Source organism: Gasterosteus aculeatus, chromosome 3 (assembly GCF_964276395.1).
Source record: "Gasterosteus aculeatus chromosome 3, fGasAcu3.hap1.1, whole genome shotgun sequence".
Lineage (NCBI taxonomy): Eukaryota > Metazoa > Chordata > Actinopteri > Perciformes > Gasterosteidae > Gasterosteus > Gasterosteus aculeatus.
The window spans coordinates 8081235-8100671 of record NC_135690.1 but is presented as its reverse complement, the minus strand read 5'-3'; the positions used below and the strand labels follow the sequence as shown (position 1 = coordinate 8100671).

Sequence of the window (19437 nt, the reverse complement as noted above, 5' to 3'; positions counted from 1 at the left end):
AGGCTTGATCCTTATTTTCGTTATTGAGTCAGGTTTTGTCCATACAATGTGAATAAAGAGTGAAAAATCCCCTTTAAAATGCAGCATAGTCGGAGGAAACATGTTCACACGTCTTGTTTTGTCCGACCAACTGCATTAAAAAAAGGGAATGCCTAAAATGAATAAATAACTACATTTATAATCTAAATATTTGAAGACGTTTTTGCTTGACTAAGTCCTCCTCCTCTACACTCCTCCTTTACGGATAATCATGTGCACCCTTCATTAGTGTCTATCAATCCAAACTGTAATGGTTGATTGTCTTGTGTGCACACGTAGGCTGAGTAAAGAGCTTCAGCAGAAAGACAAAATCATCGAGTCCCTGCACACCAAGCTGCAGCAGCGTCCAGAGACCCCGTCCAGCTGCCACGCCCTCTCCGAGACCACCGACCAATCAGACAGGACGTCCTTGGTGTCTGATGAGTACAGAACCAATGAGGACTTGGAGCTGTCCTCCGACTTAGACGGCAAAGAGTATCAGGAGGAGCGCGAGCTGGAGCAGCCAGGACAAGGATCCGAACACGAAGGTAAAGTCTTTTTTCGGACGGTCCAACTCTCCATAATTCGAGGAAACTGGCTCGTCCTTCCTCTCACTTTCCATTCCCCTCATTTAGCCCATCCACCTATCCTTCATCCTCATGGCTTCCTTAAGTCCTCCAGCAGCTGTCCCAACATGCGTTGCTCAGCCCCTGTGAGTTTGACCAGTCCGCCCTTTGCAGGTATGAGTGTTACAGATGTATTTGATCTGCAAAAGTGCCCCAAAACCTTCCTCGTCCTCCTCCTTCATGTTCCGCATGTGTCATTCTCCTCCAGCCCTTTTCAAAGAGCCCGTCTCCCACTCCTACTCTTTCCCCTCTGGCCCTGACGTCTGGGGGAACAAAGTCATTTCTGACCCCCGGCCCAGGGCCCTGTCCGTGATCGCTGTTCGCACAGAGCAGCGAGTCGAGACTGGGCCGAGACTGGACACTTAACTCGCTGGGCCTTGGGGGGGGGGGGGGGGCCGTGTGGGGGAGTGGTGTGCAAAAAGTGTAAATAAGGACTAAACTGCCTCAGTATGACAGCATCTCACTTGCAGATTAATTACATTCCTCTGTCGCCTCGTGAGTTGTGTTTTAACACACAGTTTGCTCTATTGTGTGTGTGTGTGTGTGTGTGTGTGTGTGTGTGTGTTTGGCGGCAGGCTATGCAGATCCCCATGAAAAGGCTCTGTTCGCTCTCAGCCCGGGTCCCCACATGCAGCAATCCCATCAAGCCTGTCAACAGTACCTGCTGGGTGGCATTCCCACAGGCCGCTCGATAAAGTCCGACTCGGGTCTCGCGAGGGGGCGGGCTTTGTGGGACGTGGACAACGCGGCTCAGCCAGTTGGAGGCTACTCTGGATCGTCGGCTCCCCAGCAGGGAAGCGGCTACGCAGGTGTGACTCCCGACTGTTAGTGATCAAGATGCAAAAAAAATCCTTCAGAAGAGTCAAATGATTACGACCGTTTTGTTGTTGTTTTGTCCCAAGGGGTGAATTTGATAGAGGAGCACCTGCGGGAGGTGAGGTGTCTGCGACAGCGTCTAGAGGAGTCCATTAGGACCAATGAGAGGCTCCGACAGCAGCTGGAAGAGAGACTGAACTCAACCGGCCGCGATGGAGGTACTGCAGCCGCCGCTGCAACTTTGCCACTTCTTTAGGTGTATGTAGGGAATTAAATACAACTTTCTTTTTGTCCAGGCGCGCCAACAAACATCTACATTCAGGGACTGGACACTGTCGCTCAACTGTCCAATGAGATCCGAGTCCTGAAGGAAGAAAACTTGGGCCTAAAGTCACACCTGCAGGCCAGCACAGGTTCTTCATGTTAAAGTTAGAATTATTTTCCTCAGGAACAGATGCATGTTTCCCCATTCTGAACTCTTCACTTTCCTCAGACACTTGTGAGGAGGTGGTGCAGTTGCGGGAGGCGGTGTTTGCAGCACGCGCTCGCCTGAAACAAGCAGAGCTTGAGGCAGAGCAGTGGAAAGAGGAGCTCAGGCGACTTCAGGCCCACACCCAGGAGCAAGGACAGCAGATACACATATTAAGGCAGGAGCGGCAGGCCAGTCAGGAGAAAACCAACAGGTTGGTGTGTGTGTGTGCCGATCCATTCGTTGTCTGTGTGAGTACACATCTAAACGCTGACCGTGATGTATCTTCAGGCTCCAGCATGATGTGTCTCTACTGCAACAGCAGCTATGTGAGAGCAGAGAGCTCATTCACTCCCTGCAGAGTGAACTGCAAGTGTACGACCGAGTGTGTTCCAGCACAAAGGCCAACAAAGGTGAGGCCTGTCCATTGGGCAACAGCAGTGCTGGTTTTCTCACACTTGTCTATTTGTATCGCTTTATGTTTTCACCATCACGTGTGCAACGCACCTGGGAATAAATGGTTTTGGTTCTGATTCTGATTCGGCTGAATATGCCGAATGCTGAATATTCTTTTAAGTTTAAACACCTGCCCAATTACTAATAAACAAGTAATCAAAGTTCACGGTATTGCTGTGCCGTGATAAAACCCTCCAAACCCCAAGAAGCCGCTAAAGCAGGTGCCTGTCCAGTCCAGGTGATTGTGCGTTTGGTTCCCAGGCTTCCTGTGTGAGCTCCCGGGTCTACCGGTGGAGCTGGGGGAGCTGCTCGCCGAGGTGAGGAGCCTGCGAGCCCAGCTGCAGAACAGCGTCCAGGAGAACAGCGCCCTCAAACAGCTGGAGCTCCACAAGCAGCTGGAGCAGAAGCTGGGCGTGGGCTCCCCTCGGACCCCCTCCCTCTCCGCCCTCACTGCCAGCCCTCAGAGAGAGAACTTCTACCGGCGACAGCTGCTGCACGGTGAGTCGCCCGCTTCCAGATAAGTAGCGACACGCTGTTTGTGAGGCCCAGTGTGCTGTGGTGTGCTTTGCTCTGTTTCCAAGTCTGCTTTGTGTGTGTTTGTGTGTGTGTGTGTGTGTGTGTGTGTGTGTGTGTGTGTGTGTGCTCCACAGACCCAGCTCCGTCTCCACCGGTCAGGGACATCGGCCTGTTTAACTGTGGATCTCCCGGTCCTCCCTACTCGGACCTGGATGACAGCCACAGCACTGCCAATGGTGTGATTTTAACTGCACTGCATGTTTGCAACTCAATCTGTCTTAAATGTGTGGCATGATTTTCCTGTAACGATAATAACAGTGTGTCTTTATTTATGTGTCCGAACAAATATTGTTAGTTATATAAATATATAACTTCTGAACCCGCAAAAGAAACCTGATAATGTCAATTAAATTCTCATCCCAAATGATATCTAACTGTGTTCTCCCCAACAGACCCTCTTGACCCTCACTCTGAGCTGGAGGGGGAGGCCCCCGACGGATCGTTTGCAAACCGCAACGGCCGCCACGCCATCGGTCATGTGGACGACTTCAGCGCTCTGCAGCAGCAAGTCCTGGAGGGCAAAGGCCTGGTGCAGCGCATGGAGACGACCCTGCAGGCCTGCCTCGGACCGCAGCTGCTGGAGGGCAACCAGAAGCAACGAAGTGAGCTGGTAAGAGCCAAAAGGTCAAAGTCAGCCTTTCAATGACAACAAGGCACAAATATGTATAACCGAGGTCTGCATGCAGGTCCTGGACTACGGGTGTGTGAAGAGTCTGCTGTCCAACACCAAGACTCTGAGACAGATCCTGGAGGAGGCCATGTCCCTGCTGAGGATGTTCTGGAGAGCAGCTCTTCCCAGCACGGATCCCTCGATCCAGAACCTCAAGAAGGTTTGGGACACATTTTCATATAAGCCTGCAGTCTGTTACACTATTCACGCATTGTGAGTCCCATAAAAAGTCCAACATCAACTATTTGATGGTCTCCTTGTGTTCCATTTCTCCAGCACAAGATATTTAAACAGATTGTCAGATAACCGATTTCCTTAAACTAATATTTTCTCCAATTATTACTCAGAGGGGGTAGATAGTGTATTTCGGAACATGTTCTAATGTGAATCTGGCAGTGAGCAGCAGGACGACATATAATGCTCACGTGTGTGTGTGTGTAGGAGCAGAACATGCAGGAGGAGATCTTGTCGCTGAGACTGCGTATGTCGGAGCAGGAAGATGTCCTTAAGGGGACGATTCACCGACTGAGGAGCACCAGCCGCACCAAGGAGAACATGGAGCACTTCATTGTCAACCAGTGTAAGTGTCTCTGTGCCTTTGGGTGTGTGACAGAGACAGATAATCACAGCAATCTTTTACCAAAGCAGAACTCTTAGTACCTCTCAGGCCAAGATGGGCGAGGAGAATAAATAAATGAGTTCTGCTTACGCTGCTCTCTGCAAAAAGTGAAAGGAAAGAATGTAGGAAGGAGTGTTGAACAAAACAGAATAAGGTATGACTAAACAAATAAAATAAAAAATGAAAGAGAGAGAAAGATATCTTCAGAGCAGAAAATAATGCTTGTCCATTCCCGAGTTCTAGATAAATTTCATGTTGGGGATTTGGAGAGAAACAATAAATTATAAATCAAAATGCTTAAACACCTGATATGTGTTACTGTAATTTGCCTGTCACTGCATGCAGCATATGATGTGTTGACATGGAGCTATCAAGTGTTGTGTAATACAATACGCACACATATTTTGTCCTTGTGTTGTGCAGTGTCAAGGACGCGTGACGTCCTGAAGAAAGCAAGGACAAATTTAGAGGTAAGTGAACATCCCCATTATATTGAGGATATCATACATTGTATATGTGTATGTGTGCACACTCCATTGCTCACAATATTATGTGTATACGTGCGGTATTTTGTGATATCCCTGGTGTCCTCATCACCTTTGGTTTTCCTGCCTTTCTTGTTTCTTCGTCCTGCATTCGTGTCTCCTCTCCTGCTTTAAACCCCCCCAGAAGAATGAGCTGAGACTCTCCTCTCTAAGCTCCTCCTCTTCCTCTCCTTATGATGGTAATTGTTTGACATCTTGTGATCTTGCAAACAGGTACATGTTGCCCCAGATACACAGTTGTGTAAGAGTGACTGTGTGTTCTGCGGCAGCTTTTACCTCCGTGTGGATTTAGCCCCCCATGCCATACAAAGTGTGTGTGTGTGTTTGTGTGTGTTTGAGTATTGCATTGCTTATTCTCTGATCAAACATCCTCAGCGAATCGTATTGAAACTAACATTACGTGAGGGAAATGGCGCATGATTGTACTCTAAGTATCTAGTTAATGACAGAGCCAGGTTAGCAAATATATCAACGTTCTCATGAATTTCTCTGCAGAAAGACGTATTTGCCAGAATGTGCAACTCTTCCTTCAACGTTTCACCTCCCCCCAAAGTTATTTGCACGAGGGTCGTTGAATAATGACAAACATCCGGTCGTCTTATTTCTCCCACAAACTCAGTTGAGGACGCAGGAGTTTCTGCCGGACGGGGGCCTGCTGATCGCACTTTCGTGAGGACCGGCGGTGCTTCCGGAGCGGCAGCCAATCAACGCCCAGCTGCGAGGAAGCGCAGCAGCCAATGCCTGCATTAGACTTTTAAAGAACCAGCCTCCATGCCACCACCTCTGACCTCTGACCTCTATGCTGAAACACCCTCCTCACCCCACAACCACCCCAGCCTAACGTCCCACCATGCGTCCTTGCGTCCGTCCGCAGTATAATCGGCCTCCTGAGGCTCCCACCACGTGTGTCATTGTCTTTGAGTGATGCCGTCGGCAGAAGGCCTCAGCGTGTGTGTGTCTGTGTGATGAAGGTGTTTGAATGGTGCCTCTGGTGGTTTTAGTGAAGTGCGTCCTACTGACGGAGCTGGTTGAGGATGCTCCCAGAGCGCTGATCTCAGACCAGGTTTGTCCCCTCGATCTGGTTTCAGCAGAGACCCTTTTGGTTGTATTACAGAAACTTTCAAGTTAATTATACCAGTTTAAGAGCTTTTCAAAATAATATATTTAGATGGGATGGTTTACATATTGGGAAAAATGAACTGTAGACATGAGGTCATTTTATTTGCAAGTTCAAATCAGAGGTTTCTATAGTAAACCCCCTGATCTGTGTCTAGGAGCATCTTCTTCTGAGAGCCAGACAGCGTGCGGACAGAACAGATGGTCATGCATGTTTAATTGTGGCTTGAGGAAGGACACGCCGTGTGTTATGTGTGTGATCAAAAACTGCTCACTCAAAGACATCCAAACTTTGACAGAAGTGCAAGTTTACTTATTGCGGCACTTTTACCAAGGAATTTATTATTTAATTCATCAAATATATTATTATTTTTGCAAATGCGAAGAACAAAGACACCCACGTTGTAACCCTAGAAACGGTGGACAGGACGTAGGCGTGTAGTAGCATCTGTAATGGGGGGAGCCGAGGGGTTGAAAAGGGGAACAGAGTCAGAGAAAGGTTCCATTTCAGTCACAAACCTCCTCTTCTACAATTCTAACAGTGCTTGAAATAGAAGTACTGAAAAAAAACGAGGGAGACATTTTAAATTTATACTTGAGGTTTCAAAAAGTCAGTCAAATATTTTTCATTTCTGAGCAAGTACACAAAAATATGTAGAAATAAATTTAAGAAAGAGGTTAAAGTGCTGAAATGGAACCAGGCTAAACACGCGTATTCAAGCTCCTCTGTAGGAGTTCTCATACGAGCATGTGCAATAATGTTTCTTCAATGATATTCTGCACCAGGTTTTTGTTTTCTTTGCTTTACACCGGATACTTTCTACTGGATGGTAGGACAGGACAGTGGATTGCCAGTAGCCTACTTGCCAAACTTTGAACCTTGAACTCTTCACTTTGACTTGACTTGCCTTACCCATGCGAATGACAAACCCGGGTCGAATCGGAGCGCAGGGATACCAAGTGAGGGCCTCCAGAACCACTGAGGCGCTAACTGTTAAGACAGCTGCGTCAGTACACCTCGAATTGTGACGACGAAATGAGCTCCTTTTTTGGACCAAAATTGTGGATTTTCCCACCTGGCCGTGTTTTATTGTCTCTGTGTTATTTCCCTTGGTTCAGCATTCCCACGGCGACGGCAATTTAGGTCATGAAGATGTTATGGATGATGCAAACTTTGGCAGACTACTGGTGGGATCATTGATCCTTCATTCATTCAGTTTGAAGAGTTCTTGCTGTACATTAGCCATCTTGTGCTGTAAATAACCTGCTTGTCTGTATGAACTTTTGGGTGAATTTGTGAGTGCGCGCTTGTGAGTGCGTGTTTTAAAAAAAAAGACATCCTACATTTGCAAAGTTGATTTTCTGGGTCGCTGTGCAATAGCTTTATGTGTTTTATTTTGATGTTAAACATCACTGTAATACGAGTGTGAATGTTGCATTCACTTCCTGCGACGTATGATTTATGTGTTAGAGGAATATGTCGCATAGGCTGGTAAGAAATCCCCAACGATGCCTTCATGATATCTTAGTCACGGATCCCTACATCCTCCTCCTATAACAAAGCCCTGATTAATGTTGCTTCGCTTGCCTTTCAATTTGTTAGCTTGGGAGCTTCTGCGGTAGCGTTGGCCTCGAACTCGCGCTCATCTACCTGAGATCTGCCAAATTAGGTCTGTTTGCGCTCGAGTCTTCCAACAAAAAGTTGGCATGTATTTCAATGGATTTAAAAAAAAAAAAAAGTTTGATACTTCCTTTTGAAATTTAAAAAGCCAAAAGGCAAAGATTTTGGAAAAAAATGTCTGCTGTCAAAAGAAAAAGCCAATGACTGGAAAGATTATGATCCACAAAGCACCTTGTTAGAGCTCTTTGTTGTTAAGGGAATCAAGCAGCAGTCCAAGTATTGTTGGTCCTGATTTTCGTATGCATATACTGCTATTTGATTGGTGCAGCTTCGATGTGATAGGAAAGCAGTTTTTTCTGAGTTTGTGCATAATGAACTAGAAAGCCGATACAGGACTCGTATGGATCCCGTCTCTGATGACGTCAACAGTGTGCTGTGTTGGCAAAGTGTTACCAGTGAACGATTTAAGAATTAATAAAAACACTCAAAGATTGTGTGGTTTACTTTTAGAGGATTTGAAATTTGAAAGCGTTTGTTGTATATTTGGATCCCTATTAGCTTCGGTCTGTGCTTTTGCGAAAAGATTAGAGTTTGTGCCTTTGTTCATTTAAAAGTAGCTTAACGTCAGATTGTTTCATCAGAAATGGAGCATTGAGACGTTGCGTCTGCGTTTGTCTCGCAGTAGAAAATATCCACTCGTTCAAGCTTTTTAAAAACATTCACGAATATTTTCTGCAGGACAAGGGTACAAAAACTAGCAAAATAGGGTTCTTCAAGATCACATGGATGAAATCAATGGTCAAAAACAGACTTATGTCAGATAAAACATACAAGAACCAAGGAAGACAATACGATTCAATAGAAATCTAAAAGGAACCAATAAACTGTTTAAGAACCAACAGCTTTATATACATAATGCTGGCTTCAGTTACCAGACAAAAAGAGACAGAGCACAGACAGGAATTAGGACCAGCGTATCCGCTCTTTATTTGCAGAGTAAAACCGTGTACAGAGAAACACCTGCAAAGCATTTTAAAACATTCAGGAAACGGTCATGAAAATTTTGGGGTTTTAGCCTTACAACAGCACGATGGCGCTTCCCCTCAAGCTCTTTTCATGGGGAAAAAACAAAAAAACCCTCTTTGGACAAAACTTCTCTACTAGACTCAACATTCATAAAATACTTTGAGAGCGTCTAGTTGAACATGCAGAGGAGTTATGAGAGCCCCTTTTAAGAGCCTGTCAACCATTGATACATTTGGTATCAAACAGCACAACTTGACCCAAATAACTAAAGTATACACCTTAAAATCCAGTTTATGTCTAACAGCTATACAGTAAAATACATCTCTCCCTCCTCATAGCCCTGTAAATTCATCTGAATGTGGACCAAACTCAGTAAATTGTGTCGTATCCTCGCAAGTTGGGAGCATTCGACGCATGCAAAGCAGCAAGTTTAAGCTGTTGAGGTGAACACATTTGATGAATAGAACTCATGCAGGTGCATTCAAAAAGCACTGCAAGATCCTCCTATCTAAAGAAGCAAAAGCAAACATCGGGCAGAGTTGTCTGCTGTGTAAATAAAAGCTTATATCAACGCTCCAGCTCTCAGTGTTCACAGAAAGTCGAGATAAAAAGCCTTCGACCTCCATTCTCTCTGTGGAAAGTGGGCTTCTCTTGATGAAACAGACAGTACTCCTACAGTGAGCAACAATAGCAGCTTACGCAACGTTATAGATTCCACTGTACGAGAGCTTCACTGTCGGGAATTCAACGAAACACGCGACGGGAACCGTTAAAATAAACTCTTGTTTTCGTATGTTGAGTTTGGTTCTCTTTACAGCTCGTTATTGCACTTCATGTGTACGCTGTGCTCAGTCTGCTGCACCGGTCGACATCCACACCACGAATACTTCAATTGGTTCAAAACGTAACACAACAACACTTCAAAATCAAACAGTTGATCTACACCAAGAGCACTGTTCTTAAAATCACCATGGCAGAAACTGACCCAATTCACAGATCAACCCGGCACTCGTTTTACACCCGCTCATGCATATATTCACAATGTGCAGCCAGCAGTCAGAACAGCGATTTGCTCAGTCTCTCATCTGTGCGTAGATGTTACAGGTAAAAAGCCACACTGCGGGTTTCCTCTCTCCAACAGCCTACACACACTCGCTACTTCTATCCAGAGCCCCATGCAGACAGAACTGCAGCCTTTGGAAAACCAAGCTGAAGTCGCGGCCACCGGCCATTTGGCTCGCCTGTAAACTTGTTGCAGTGCAAGACTTTGCTAAATGTGATGATACCGAAAACCCCCTCCTGAGAAATAGAAACATGCTGCTCTCTAAAAGCACCGTGGAGCTCCCGAGTTGTGCTTTAGATAGGCTTATAAAGCAGAGACGTGACGTATTTCTTCTTGTATCTGTGAGTCGCACTCAGCACCATTACTCCATCCTGCACAACACAACACACAGGAAAGCCCCCGTTAGAGAGAAAAGACCGGCGAGCGATTAAACATGAGATGCTTGTATACGTGGAACTGCAAAGCGCTTGCTTTAAAAGCTCTATAGGATATTAAACCATTCTTTGCCATGTAAAGACATAGTGAGGTGAATTCTAATTTTACAGAGTCACTCTTCCTCAGCGTGTGTCGTAACTTGACCATGTGCGCCTGTTAGTGTACATTAGTGCATGAAGCGTAGCACCTTCGCTCTGGTTGCTGCTTGCAGCAACACTGCGAGCTGTCAGCGCCGTTGCACTGTTAAGACTTAGCTACGAGCGGCCGGCTCGGCCGTAGCCCCGGTGAGAGCCATGTGGGGGGAATAAATAGGCTCGGAAATTTGATATTTAAACATTTGTTGTACAGTTTTGGTGGGTAGATCATTTCTTCAGAGACAACAATAATTAATTAAAAGTAAATCTGCAATGAAATGTGTCAAAATGGCGCTCCATCGAATTGCGTTGCTCAGAGAGATATAAATAAAATAGCTGGAGGGGGAACATGTGTATTCCATGTGCTGCTATTAAGGTGCGGAAACGTGTGAGGAGCATTTCATCGGTTTCCAGTGGAACCTACCTTAATTGAGAGGGCGTAGAGGTGGTTCAGCATGACATGGTTGGGTTCAGGCAGCAGGGCAGGGTCACACTGCCGACAAAAGAGGAAGCGGAAAACTTACAAACCATTAAGAAACTGCTAGAAGCCTCATTAAATCAAGCTCGGAGAAAAAGACAGCGTTAAATCGGAATCGTAGATAGATGGAGACCCTGACAGATATATTGGTGTCCTTGTTGAGAATGACTTGGAGGAGGTGAGGAGGGAGTATGGGTGGGGCTTTGAAATGCTCCTCCGGCCTGAAGATGTACTGCTCCTGCCCATATGGACCTGGGGGGGAGCTGGACAGATCTGCAACCATTAAGAAAAGGCAAAATAACACATCTGATGGGGTTTAAAGGATTAATTAAACTTTACATTACAAAATATGTCTGTTTCTTTTTTCATCAGTGTTTTCGGTAGCTGACCCGATGTGTCCGAGCACTCCAGAGAGTCAACGTGGAGGGCATCAAACACCTCAAAGTCGGACTTCTTCACATGGATTAGGTTGTTGATGGTGCCGAGTTGACTGGTTACAACCGCCTGCATAAGAGAAATGTCCCAAGAACCTTTATTTTTATTAGAATTATTTTTAACGCTGTCCACATTTCCCAGGAATTTTAAAAAGGTTTTGATACAAAAAGCAGGAAAGTCTGGAACTAAACCATTTGGGATTAAGGAAAAACTCAATAAAACCAAAATATGAAACCGACGTACCTCTGAGGAATCATGCACCCACTGTCCGTCTACAAAAAACTTGTACTGGTGCTCTCCTTCTGGCAGGTCCAGGATTGCTACAAAGTCGTTATGGCTTTAGAGCAAAGAAAAGTATTGGTGCAATAGTGATCATTAGTCTCAGTAAAAACTCTGGTGCAACATATGGTTGGAGCTTCCATTCCAGTACCGTCACGTACAGTATGTGAAAGAGCAAACATGTTTACCTCTTATTTAGTGGTATCTTTGTGCTCCAGTTATTAAATGAACCGGCTATAAAGACCTCCTTCCCCCCTCCAGCCCAGCGGATGACTGTGGGTCGGGCCTGAGGACCAGTTTTCACCTGGTCAGCCACGTCAGATTCTTTCTCTCCCAACACCTAAAAGCATGAGTATATATCTCAACTAAAAATACAAATATAATCATATCTAACAAATGGCAGCGCAATGAAAGGTATTTCTGTGGAACAAACAAGATTACCTTGGACTCTGACCCGTGGGTGTTGAAGATGTTGGGGTCGTCTGTGCTGTCCACCATCTTGCTGCTGCTGATTTCTTGGTCTTTGTGACTGCCGCCGCTGTCTGAGCGGTGGGCTTTGGCTCCATGCCGATCTCCAGACACTCGGTCACTTGTGTTACCCATGATGTCGGCCTGTCTATGGGGCTACCATGTTTGGGAACAGACCAGATATCCATAGATCAACTAAGGGAATCACACAATAGTTGGTGTTGAGCTCATATCCCATCATAAGGTTGGTAGATAAGAACCAACCACAAGCTGAACGAACACGTTACAGAATCTGATCAACCTAAAGATCTTGTGTATGGTTTTGCTTTCATGCAAAACCAATGCAATCAATGATAAGCATCAACATATCATTGACAGCAGGTTCCAAAGTGTTGTGAATGCTGGCAATGGACAAGCCCCAGTTTGTGACTCCTGTGCTGCTGTTATGTGTTGATTGAAAAGCTCTCACTAACTATTGTACCCTTCATCCCAGATCTTGGTGGCCTTCGTGAACCTCGCAGATTGCTCCAGTCTGGAACCACTCGGGAGACAGATTTAGATACGCTGATCCAAGGGGCTTGGAATGTGTAAATGCTTCTTAAGCTGGATCAGTAATGGTACAAAACGTGAGGTAGACGCCGGCTAGCCTCGTGCCATCGTCACAGAAAACAACTAACGTTAGTTGTAAACTATCAGTGTGATATGTGGCTGATCTAAAATGGGTAAACACCACTTCTTAAGACCCACATTACGAGTCAGAGGCTGCTTCCCCAAGTGGATTAACAGAAAGCCTTATCGGTTTGCCAGACAGCTTCAGATCCAAGTGTCGGTCACTGTGAACCTGCAGCTAACGTGTTAGTAACGTTAGCTAGTTAGCTAGCCGTTACAGCCCCAACCTTTCCGCGCAGCTCCGTCCCGTTATTGCCCACAAGCTGTTACTGAACTTAACGAGCAACAGGTTCCCTCCCAAATTCAGCCCCAGAGACTACGTTCCCGTTAATTGAGAGCCTTTAGTGAACGTGAATTGCTGACGTTAGTCTCAACCCACCAACGCGTCCCCTCCGCTCAGCGGGGTCGATCTCAAAACACTTGGACGGGAGAATATTTTTAGCTTGCAGTCGGCTAGCTGCTAGCTGTCACTTTTTAACAACTAACTTGGCGCGCTGTTTGCCTCATTTACGACGTCAGTGTGGATTATTACACCGCGACACAAACCTCACCATTTAACGCCAGGGAAGATAAAACAAAATAAACTCACCGTAACCAATTGAAGTTAGTTAAGTTAATGTAGCGGCTACGTTATATTTTCGGCCGGTGGCCTTCAACCAATCAGAGCGAGTGGTGGGGCTTCATCTACGGTGCGCGACGAGGGCAAACTTAGTAGGACCATTCGACTTTTCCGATAAATAACAATGCAATGCAGGCGTGGTGTCTTTATAATGTGTAGTTTACAGCAGAGTTATAATCTGTCAAGCAGCAGGACACTATGTGTTTTAGACTTTAAAGGCCTCATGCGGCGTGATATGTTAATGTCCTCTTGGTTTGTCTGACATTTATTCATGAATAATTATTAATAGCAAAAGCAATATACTGCACACACTTTCAAAGTTATTTTACTTGGATAATGTATCTTCATCTACTGCACAGAGGGCATTTATTCATTTGGCCAGAGCCCAAATTACAGACACAGAGGATGGAATACCTTTCTTGTGGTTAGTCTGTATTTTGCCTGCATTGTTCTATTTATATCTACTAAAATCTATTTAGTATTTACTAATTCCACTGCTACCCATTTAACTTCTGTCCAGCTCATTTTTATTAGGCCAGCTAGCAAGGAAGAATGCCTGGTACGATTTTCCAAAAGTTGAAAATATTACTATGATCTTGCTTACTTCCATTCTACGTAGCTACATTTTCAGTTCAGTTTCAGTTTTGAGTTGAGCATGCAAATGTCAGAATGAGGATCAGAATCAGATGAGTGCATGTGCCTGGTCTTTATTAGCCACTAGGTAGAGCTGTTAACTCGGCTCAGTCATTCCCACCCGGAAGAGTGCAACTTTACACCACAAAGCCATTTGCTCACAAGTAAGCCTCCCAGGAAAGACCATGTCAAACTTCCAAGTGAAGTTTCAACATGTTCAGGCTTGAAACTGGAATCATGACCAGTTTTTGTAAAAAAAAAAGAAAAAAAGAAAATCCAGATAAATGTAATATATAATAAAGACAATAGGCTGTGTGGAGAAAACAGTCACACAACGTTAAAGGTAACAGTATCCGCTTGCTGGAGTCTAAGTGGATTTTATGTTGTTACAATCATGCTGTGATCAAATTAGAAGTAAAACAAGACAAAAACACCCCACTTGCAAGTCAAATGACCAGTCATTGTTCATCATAAATAACAGTAGCCATCACCAAAACCAGTATATGATCATAAATGAAAACATGTATATACACATAAATGCGTGCAAGAGTATATTTGTAGTAAAAAAAAAAAAAAACACATCCATCCACACTCATAAAGTGGCTGTAAGGCACATTTAACTTATTGTCAAATAACACAAGAATTTTGATTTTGACATTGCACAAGACACGTTTGTCTTCCTGCACACAGCACTCCAGTGATAACAACTTATGGATTTTCAGAGCATTTAGTTAACAGCTGCTGGCTGCCTCTTGGTGTTTACAACTTAGAAGAGTGAAGAGTGTTAAATGAACTCTAAATGGTGTTGACCTCCCCATTTAAACTGATGGTTTTACCTTAAAATAAGAATATTTCAATTGACAAATAAATCAAAATTTCACCTAACAAAACATTTCTTTTGTAACCAAAAAAATCCCCCAGTGTGATCCCTTTAGCTTCCACTTTGGTTCATCGCAGTTTTAACAGAATAACAGTAGGGGAAATGTCACAGCCCATCATGCATTATGTATGTATTTATAACAGCACTATCTTTATGTAAAACAATAGGATAGAAATTAAAGCATGCTCAGTAGGAACAACAAGTTCTTTAGGTACTGACAGACGACCCTTACAGCGAAACATACAGTTTTCCGTCCCCTGAACTCCTTTTGCCAGCAGGTGGAAGTCATGCTCTGTATGTTTGCTCGTCTGTCGGTTTTCTTGGGAGTTATTTCAAGCATTTTCAAGTCTGACGAATAAATGTTCTTTTCCATTTGGTTGCAGCATCATTTGGAAATTCCCAAGCCAGTCTTCATGTATTCGTAAACCACATAGCTAATGCTGACAGCAGGAATGACTTTCATGAAGTTTGGCAGGATGCCCCGGTAGAGTCCAAAAAAGCCATCTTTGGCTACTATCTTCTTCATCAGACTGCTCATGGAGGGCTGGTCCGACGCGTCCAGGGATGCTGGGGAGAAAGAGGAAGTTAGCGTCTTACTCTCTTATTATATTATATATGTACAGAAAATATTGAGTGCTACTATTAACATCCAGCAGTATTTTATGTTTAACGTAAATTGCGTTTCATGACCGCTTTGTTATCGAATGTAAAAGTGCGTTTACCTCGTGCCTGCATCCTCGTGCGCACCAGTGCGAGTGGATAGCTGGCGAGCTGTCCACAGGTACTAGAGATGGTCCCGCAGCCCACCAACACCAGAACTCCAGGGTTTGCCGAGTCTTTGGCGTAGCGTGACAGCCATGTGTTCTTCAGAGTCTGACACACAGGAGAGAAAGGACAAAAAGAATGATTTTTCTTATTTAACGTATCACTGCAGTCCTACGTGAACTGATTTACTGTGCATGTTATTTCATTAGGTGCAATCCGTTGTGATGAATGAGGAAAAGGAACAGAGTACATACCTCATAAACAGCAAGGTCAATCCCGGCGTAGGGAATGATGCCCACCAAGTTTGGAACGTAGCCTTTGTAGAAAGCCTTCAGACCCTCTTTTCTCAGGATTGTCTTGGCACAATCAAACATTCCTGAGTACTGGCCAGTTTTCCTCAGGGTCAGTCTAGTTTTTAATACCTAATCGGCAAAAAACAGATTCAGTTAATTTGTGTGGTAGGTTGTTCTTTTGGGGAAAGCATTAAAGATAAATAGAATACTCATATTACCATACGATCAACTGTGAAGAAAAATACTTAGTATGTCCATGTACAAGGCAGGACGTCCTAAAGCAGCTGGTCAAATCTGGCTGTATGCGAGCCAGCGTGCTTCTCAGGTCATTCTGACCCACAGGCCTCCGCACAGACCGGTGACGGCTCAAGTGGCCGAAGCCACAGTTACAGGTCGCTGCACATTCCAGATGGGTCAACGCTCAAGGCGCAGCGGCGCGACAAAGGGCGGCTGCGGTGCGTTTGAAAAGAAGCAATGGGTGTACGTACCTCCATCGGGTAGATGGCCGTCTGTGCTGTGGCCCCGGCCATGGAGCCGGCCAGGAACCTTTTGTGCGTCTCGATCTTCTTGCCCTCGGAGGATAACAACTTCTTGAACTACATAAAAACGCACACAAACAGAGAGAAAATGCATTATGCACATATTCCAAATAGGTGTCATTTTGGAATACCACTAAATGTATAACATGTGCATTACACAGCGTACTTGTTCATATGCCATGAATTTGATTGCGGTCTCGGGTGCAATCTTTAAAACGTTGATCCCGTTTCCCCTCCACAGTGAAGTTAGACCTCCTTCTCTGATCATCCGCTTGAAGCCCCCGACCAGGCTGATGGGGTTGGTCTTAGAAGAGTGAACCTGGAGCACAAACACACTAGGTTTAGCGGAGCAGTTTCACTCATAGCACACTTACGTGTCGTAGCTTGTCAAAAGCATTTGTTGTTTCCCGCAGTGCACCTGCATGAAGACTTTCATCCTGTCCAGCGGGGCGGTACCAGTGCGAGAGACGGCCCCCGCCGCTGCACCCGCGGCGAGCTGCTTCCACCAGACCCCGGAGCTTTTCTCCTCCTCCGTGAATTCATCTGGGATGGCGAGGCTGTCGCCTATGTCCAGCACCTGGTGATTAAATACACATAAATTGAAGACACGTCCTTCAGTATTTTCGCTCCTGCTGGAGCCGTAAACACGTGAACTCAGCCGCGTGTCAGTCTATGAGCAAACACTACGAGATGTCTCACAGCTTATCTTTGTGTGTGCGCCATTGTATCTCTCTCAGGAAGTCCTGTGACGAAAGAAAGTCCACAAGAACTTCTCTTTTCTTTAAGTCTATTTTGACAGTGTTCAATCTCCCCAAACGACTCGTGCACAGGAGAGAGACGGCAGCATTTAAACAACCCTGAACATAACAAACATGGTCTGGTGGGAACTTAATGCATTGCAGCACGGACACGCAGGGGCTCATGCAGCAAGTAACGTGTCGTGCAGTCACTCCCATCTATGGTATGAGAATGCAGATTTGACTGGTTTTGTTTCTTCGGACACAATAAGTGTGCTGTGCACGGAGAAGACACAGACAACAACGGACACAAGAGGAGCACTGTGTTGCTTGCAACAGAGCAAACATCCTGAAAATGACATCTTTTTTTTGCACTAAGAGGCTGAAGGGGGCCAAAATATGCTGCTGTGACCTAATTATGTTGGACGGTTTAATCTTCCAAAGCTTCTGGCAAAATGTAGACTGCAGGGAAAATCCATGTGCGTGTGTGTGTGTGTGTGTGTGTGTGTGTGTGTGTGTGTGTGTGTGTGTGTCCCCGTACCGAGGAGTGTTTCCAGTAGCGTATGATCTCTTCCAGGTTGTGAGCAGGGCAAAACAGGAAGTGTTCCCTCCACTCATTCCAGTCCACCATCATGGTCCCATCAATGTCCATACTAAGGAGACACACAAGCACCCGTTAAGCCGCGATCTACGCTCTCAATAAGCACAACGCTGCCCACACAAGGCTTTCTGATGGCCCAACTCTGAGGTTCTGAGTTAGAAACATGTCACAGCAGATAGAAGTGGAGGTCAAACCTCTGTAATATTTTCAGGGCATTCTGTCTGCTGATGTCCATGCCCAGTTCTGCAAGGGACTGCTGGATCTCCGAGGCATCAATGCGCCCTGACACAACAAGAAAAAACAACCTCTCCTCAAACACGCTGCAGTACAAACAGAGGACGTGCAGCCGGGTGAACGTCACCACTACTCGTGGCGGGTGTTTCGGTAGCGACACCGCCCCGCTCATCTCCTACCATCGTTGTTCCGGTCCAGACTCTTGAACGTCAGCCGCAGCTTCTTCTCGTGCTCCTTCAGATATTTGCTGAACTCGGTGAAGTCGAGACACCCGTCTTTGTTCTGGTCACCGGACGACACGATTTCCTGCAGAGAGGATGGACAAGTGTCATTTGTATTCGGATAGCGTTTAAGGGCAAGGGACAAAACAAACACTCAGGCCAAGGAATCCTAAGCAAATCCTGCAGGCCAGAGCTCAGAAGCTCCCGTGGACCCCTCACGGCCCCTGCTTCTTTTTTTTTTTTTTACCTGTGCGGCACCGAGGCGAAAAATGCCCATTGCCTTGAGGCCCGCTCGTAACTCGGCGACGTCCACCTTCCCATCCTTATTGGTGTCCAGCCTCTCAAACAGGTCCTGGTACGATCGCTCACTCTCGGCGTCCCAGCACCGGGCGTTTGACAGTAAAAACGTCCGTAGCGTCTGCTTCATTTTTTTTTTAGGGCTGAGAGAGGGAAGCAGCAGTCGCCCCGCAGTTAGGATCGGGTTATTAATTCATGTCCATATAGGAAATCACGTGGGGAAAAAAACTTGCAAAAACGCAGGTACGTGGTCGTCGTTCGCGATGGGAGGAAAAAAGGTTTGTTTAATACTGTGCAGAGGTGTCCTCCGTGACGTTGCAGGCAAACTGCAGTTAAAGGGGGCGGAGCAACAAATGCTACGTAGGAGCTCTCTCTCTCTCTCTCTCTCTCTCTCTCACTACGGAAGAGCAGGAAAGATGGTCTAATAAAAGTGGTGGAATAAATATCCCCTGGATTAACCGTATGCATAATCCGGTTTACGCTTCTGCTGTTGTTTTACCCCCATCTGTTATTGTTGCCCTTGCTTCATGTGATACGTCCTGGTGTATTAGGGAGGAAACGTAATCTCCTCATTTGGCACGACGTGTCAGAGAAGGAACACAGCTGCAGCGCGGTGTCGTTGCGCGGCCACTAGAGGGCGGAGTTTCCTCTAATAGGTGGCGCACAGATGGAGAGAGGGAGAAGGGTCAGGGGCCCTGTTTGTGACGTCTCTGTGACCCTCACACATTTAGGACATCTAGGACTTAACAATTAATTTACTCTATATTTATGCGTAGGTACATTTAAATACTATTAAAACGTAGGCCTTCAAAACGTTATACTATTAAATATCATACCGGGACATTATTATTACTCAAGCATTTTATTTTTGTGCTTGATTGCCGTGGAGATCATTTAAAATGATTTGTAATGTATTGCAGTTAATTATTATTTATTTATTTTTTAATTAATACTTTCATATTTTCTCGCTTTAATTGGTTGACTTTGTGGTTTGTAAAAAATATGAAGATACAAACAAATACTGTCACAATTGAGTAGCCCAATTAGCATTCTTTTTCCCAACTAAAAGTCAAAGCCTCAAAATTATTTCAAAAATGTT

General features: G+C 45.3%; 3 protein-coding genes across 12 annotated transcripts in view; 1 reads left to right on the top strand and 2 right to left on the bottom strand.

The window, feature by feature from the left end:
• The window catches only part of LOC120815342 (myomegalin), a 34421-nt gene extending 26395 nt beyond the window's left edge, over positions 1 to 8026 (top strand). For 2 of the 7 annotated variants that reach the window (XM_078098970.1, XM_078098964.1), the window contains 15 exons: positions 319 to 566; positions 654 to 758; positions 1220 to 1453; positions 1547 to 1678; positions 1757 to 1873; positions 1954 to 2143; positions 2221 to 2342; positions 2647 to 2883; positions 3036 to 3137; positions 3354 to 3571; positions 3648 to 3791; positions 4073 to 4211; positions 4674 to 4720; positions 4920 to 4974; positions 5415 to 8026. In XM_078098970.1, coding sequence (XP_077955096.1) covers positions 319 to 566; positions 654 to 758; positions 1220 to 1453; positions 1547 to 1678; positions 1757 to 1873; positions 1954 to 2143; positions 2221 to 2342; positions 2647 to 2883; positions 3036 to 3137; positions 3354 to 3571; positions 3648 to 3791; positions 4073 to 4211; positions 4674 to 4720; positions 4920 to 4974; positions 5415 to 5545 — 2221 coding nt within the window. In that variant the 3' untranslated portion in view covers positions 5546 to 8026. The remainder of the gene's footprint in view (positions 1 to 318; positions 567 to 653; positions 759 to 1219; positions 1454 to 1546; positions 1679 to 1756; positions 1874 to 1953; positions 2144 to 2220; positions 2343 to 2646; positions 2884 to 3035; positions 3138 to 3353; positions 3572 to 3647; positions 3792 to 4072; positions 4212 to 4673; positions 4721 to 4919; positions 4975 to 5414) is intronic. The other 5 variants (XM_078098966.1, XM_078098965.1, XM_078098967.1 and 2 more) reach the window with 5 other exon arrangements.
• Positions 8027 to 8495: 469 nt separating this feature from the next.
• Positions 8496 to 13325, bottom strand: prkab2 (protein kinase, AMP-activated, beta 2 non-catalytic subunit). 4 transcript variants are annotated; one of them, XM_078098971.1, is made up of 8 exons: positions 13109 to 13325; positions 11824 to 12006; positions 11571 to 11722; positions 11347 to 11440; positions 11058 to 11172; positions 10808 to 10941; positions 10615 to 10683; positions 8496 to 9992 (listed from the first exon to the last, which is right to left on the bottom strand). In XM_078098971.1, the coding sequence occupies exons 2-8, from the start codon at positions 11983 to 11985 to the stop codon at positions 9915 to 9917; spliced, it is 804 nt and encodes a 267-aa protein (XP_077955097.1). In that variant the 5' UTR covers positions 11986 to 12006; positions 13109 to 13325; the 3' UTR covers positions 8496 to 9914. The 4 variants fall into 4 exon arrangements, with proteins under 4 accessions (XP_077955097.1, XP_040026193.2, XP_077955099.1 ...); XM_040170259.2 differs by having other exon boundaries at positions 11824 to 12045; positions 13109 to 13195; XM_078098973.1 differs by lacking the exon at positions 13109 to 13325 and adding an exon at positions 12899 to 13027 and having other exon boundaries at positions 11824 to 12045.
• Positions 13326 to 13829: 504 nt separating this feature from the next.
• On the bottom strand, positions 13830 to 19003 carry LOC120815624 (mitochondrial adenyl nucleotide antiporter SLC25A24). The gene is made up of 10 exons (XM_040170434.2): positions 18289 to 19003; positions 18000 to 18126; positions 17781 to 17868; positions 17527 to 17638; positions 16667 to 16825; positions 16415 to 16567; positions 16198 to 16305; positions 15671 to 15838; positions 15374 to 15524; positions 13830 to 15218 (listed from the first exon to the last, which is right to left on the bottom strand). The coding sequence occupies exons 1-10, from the start codon at positions 18466 to 18468 to the stop codon at positions 15037 to 15039; spliced, it is 1428 nt and encodes a 475-aa protein (XP_040026368.1). The 5' UTR covers positions 18469 to 19003; the 3' UTR covers positions 13830 to 15036.
• Positions 19004 to 19437: the final 434 nt, after the last annotated feature.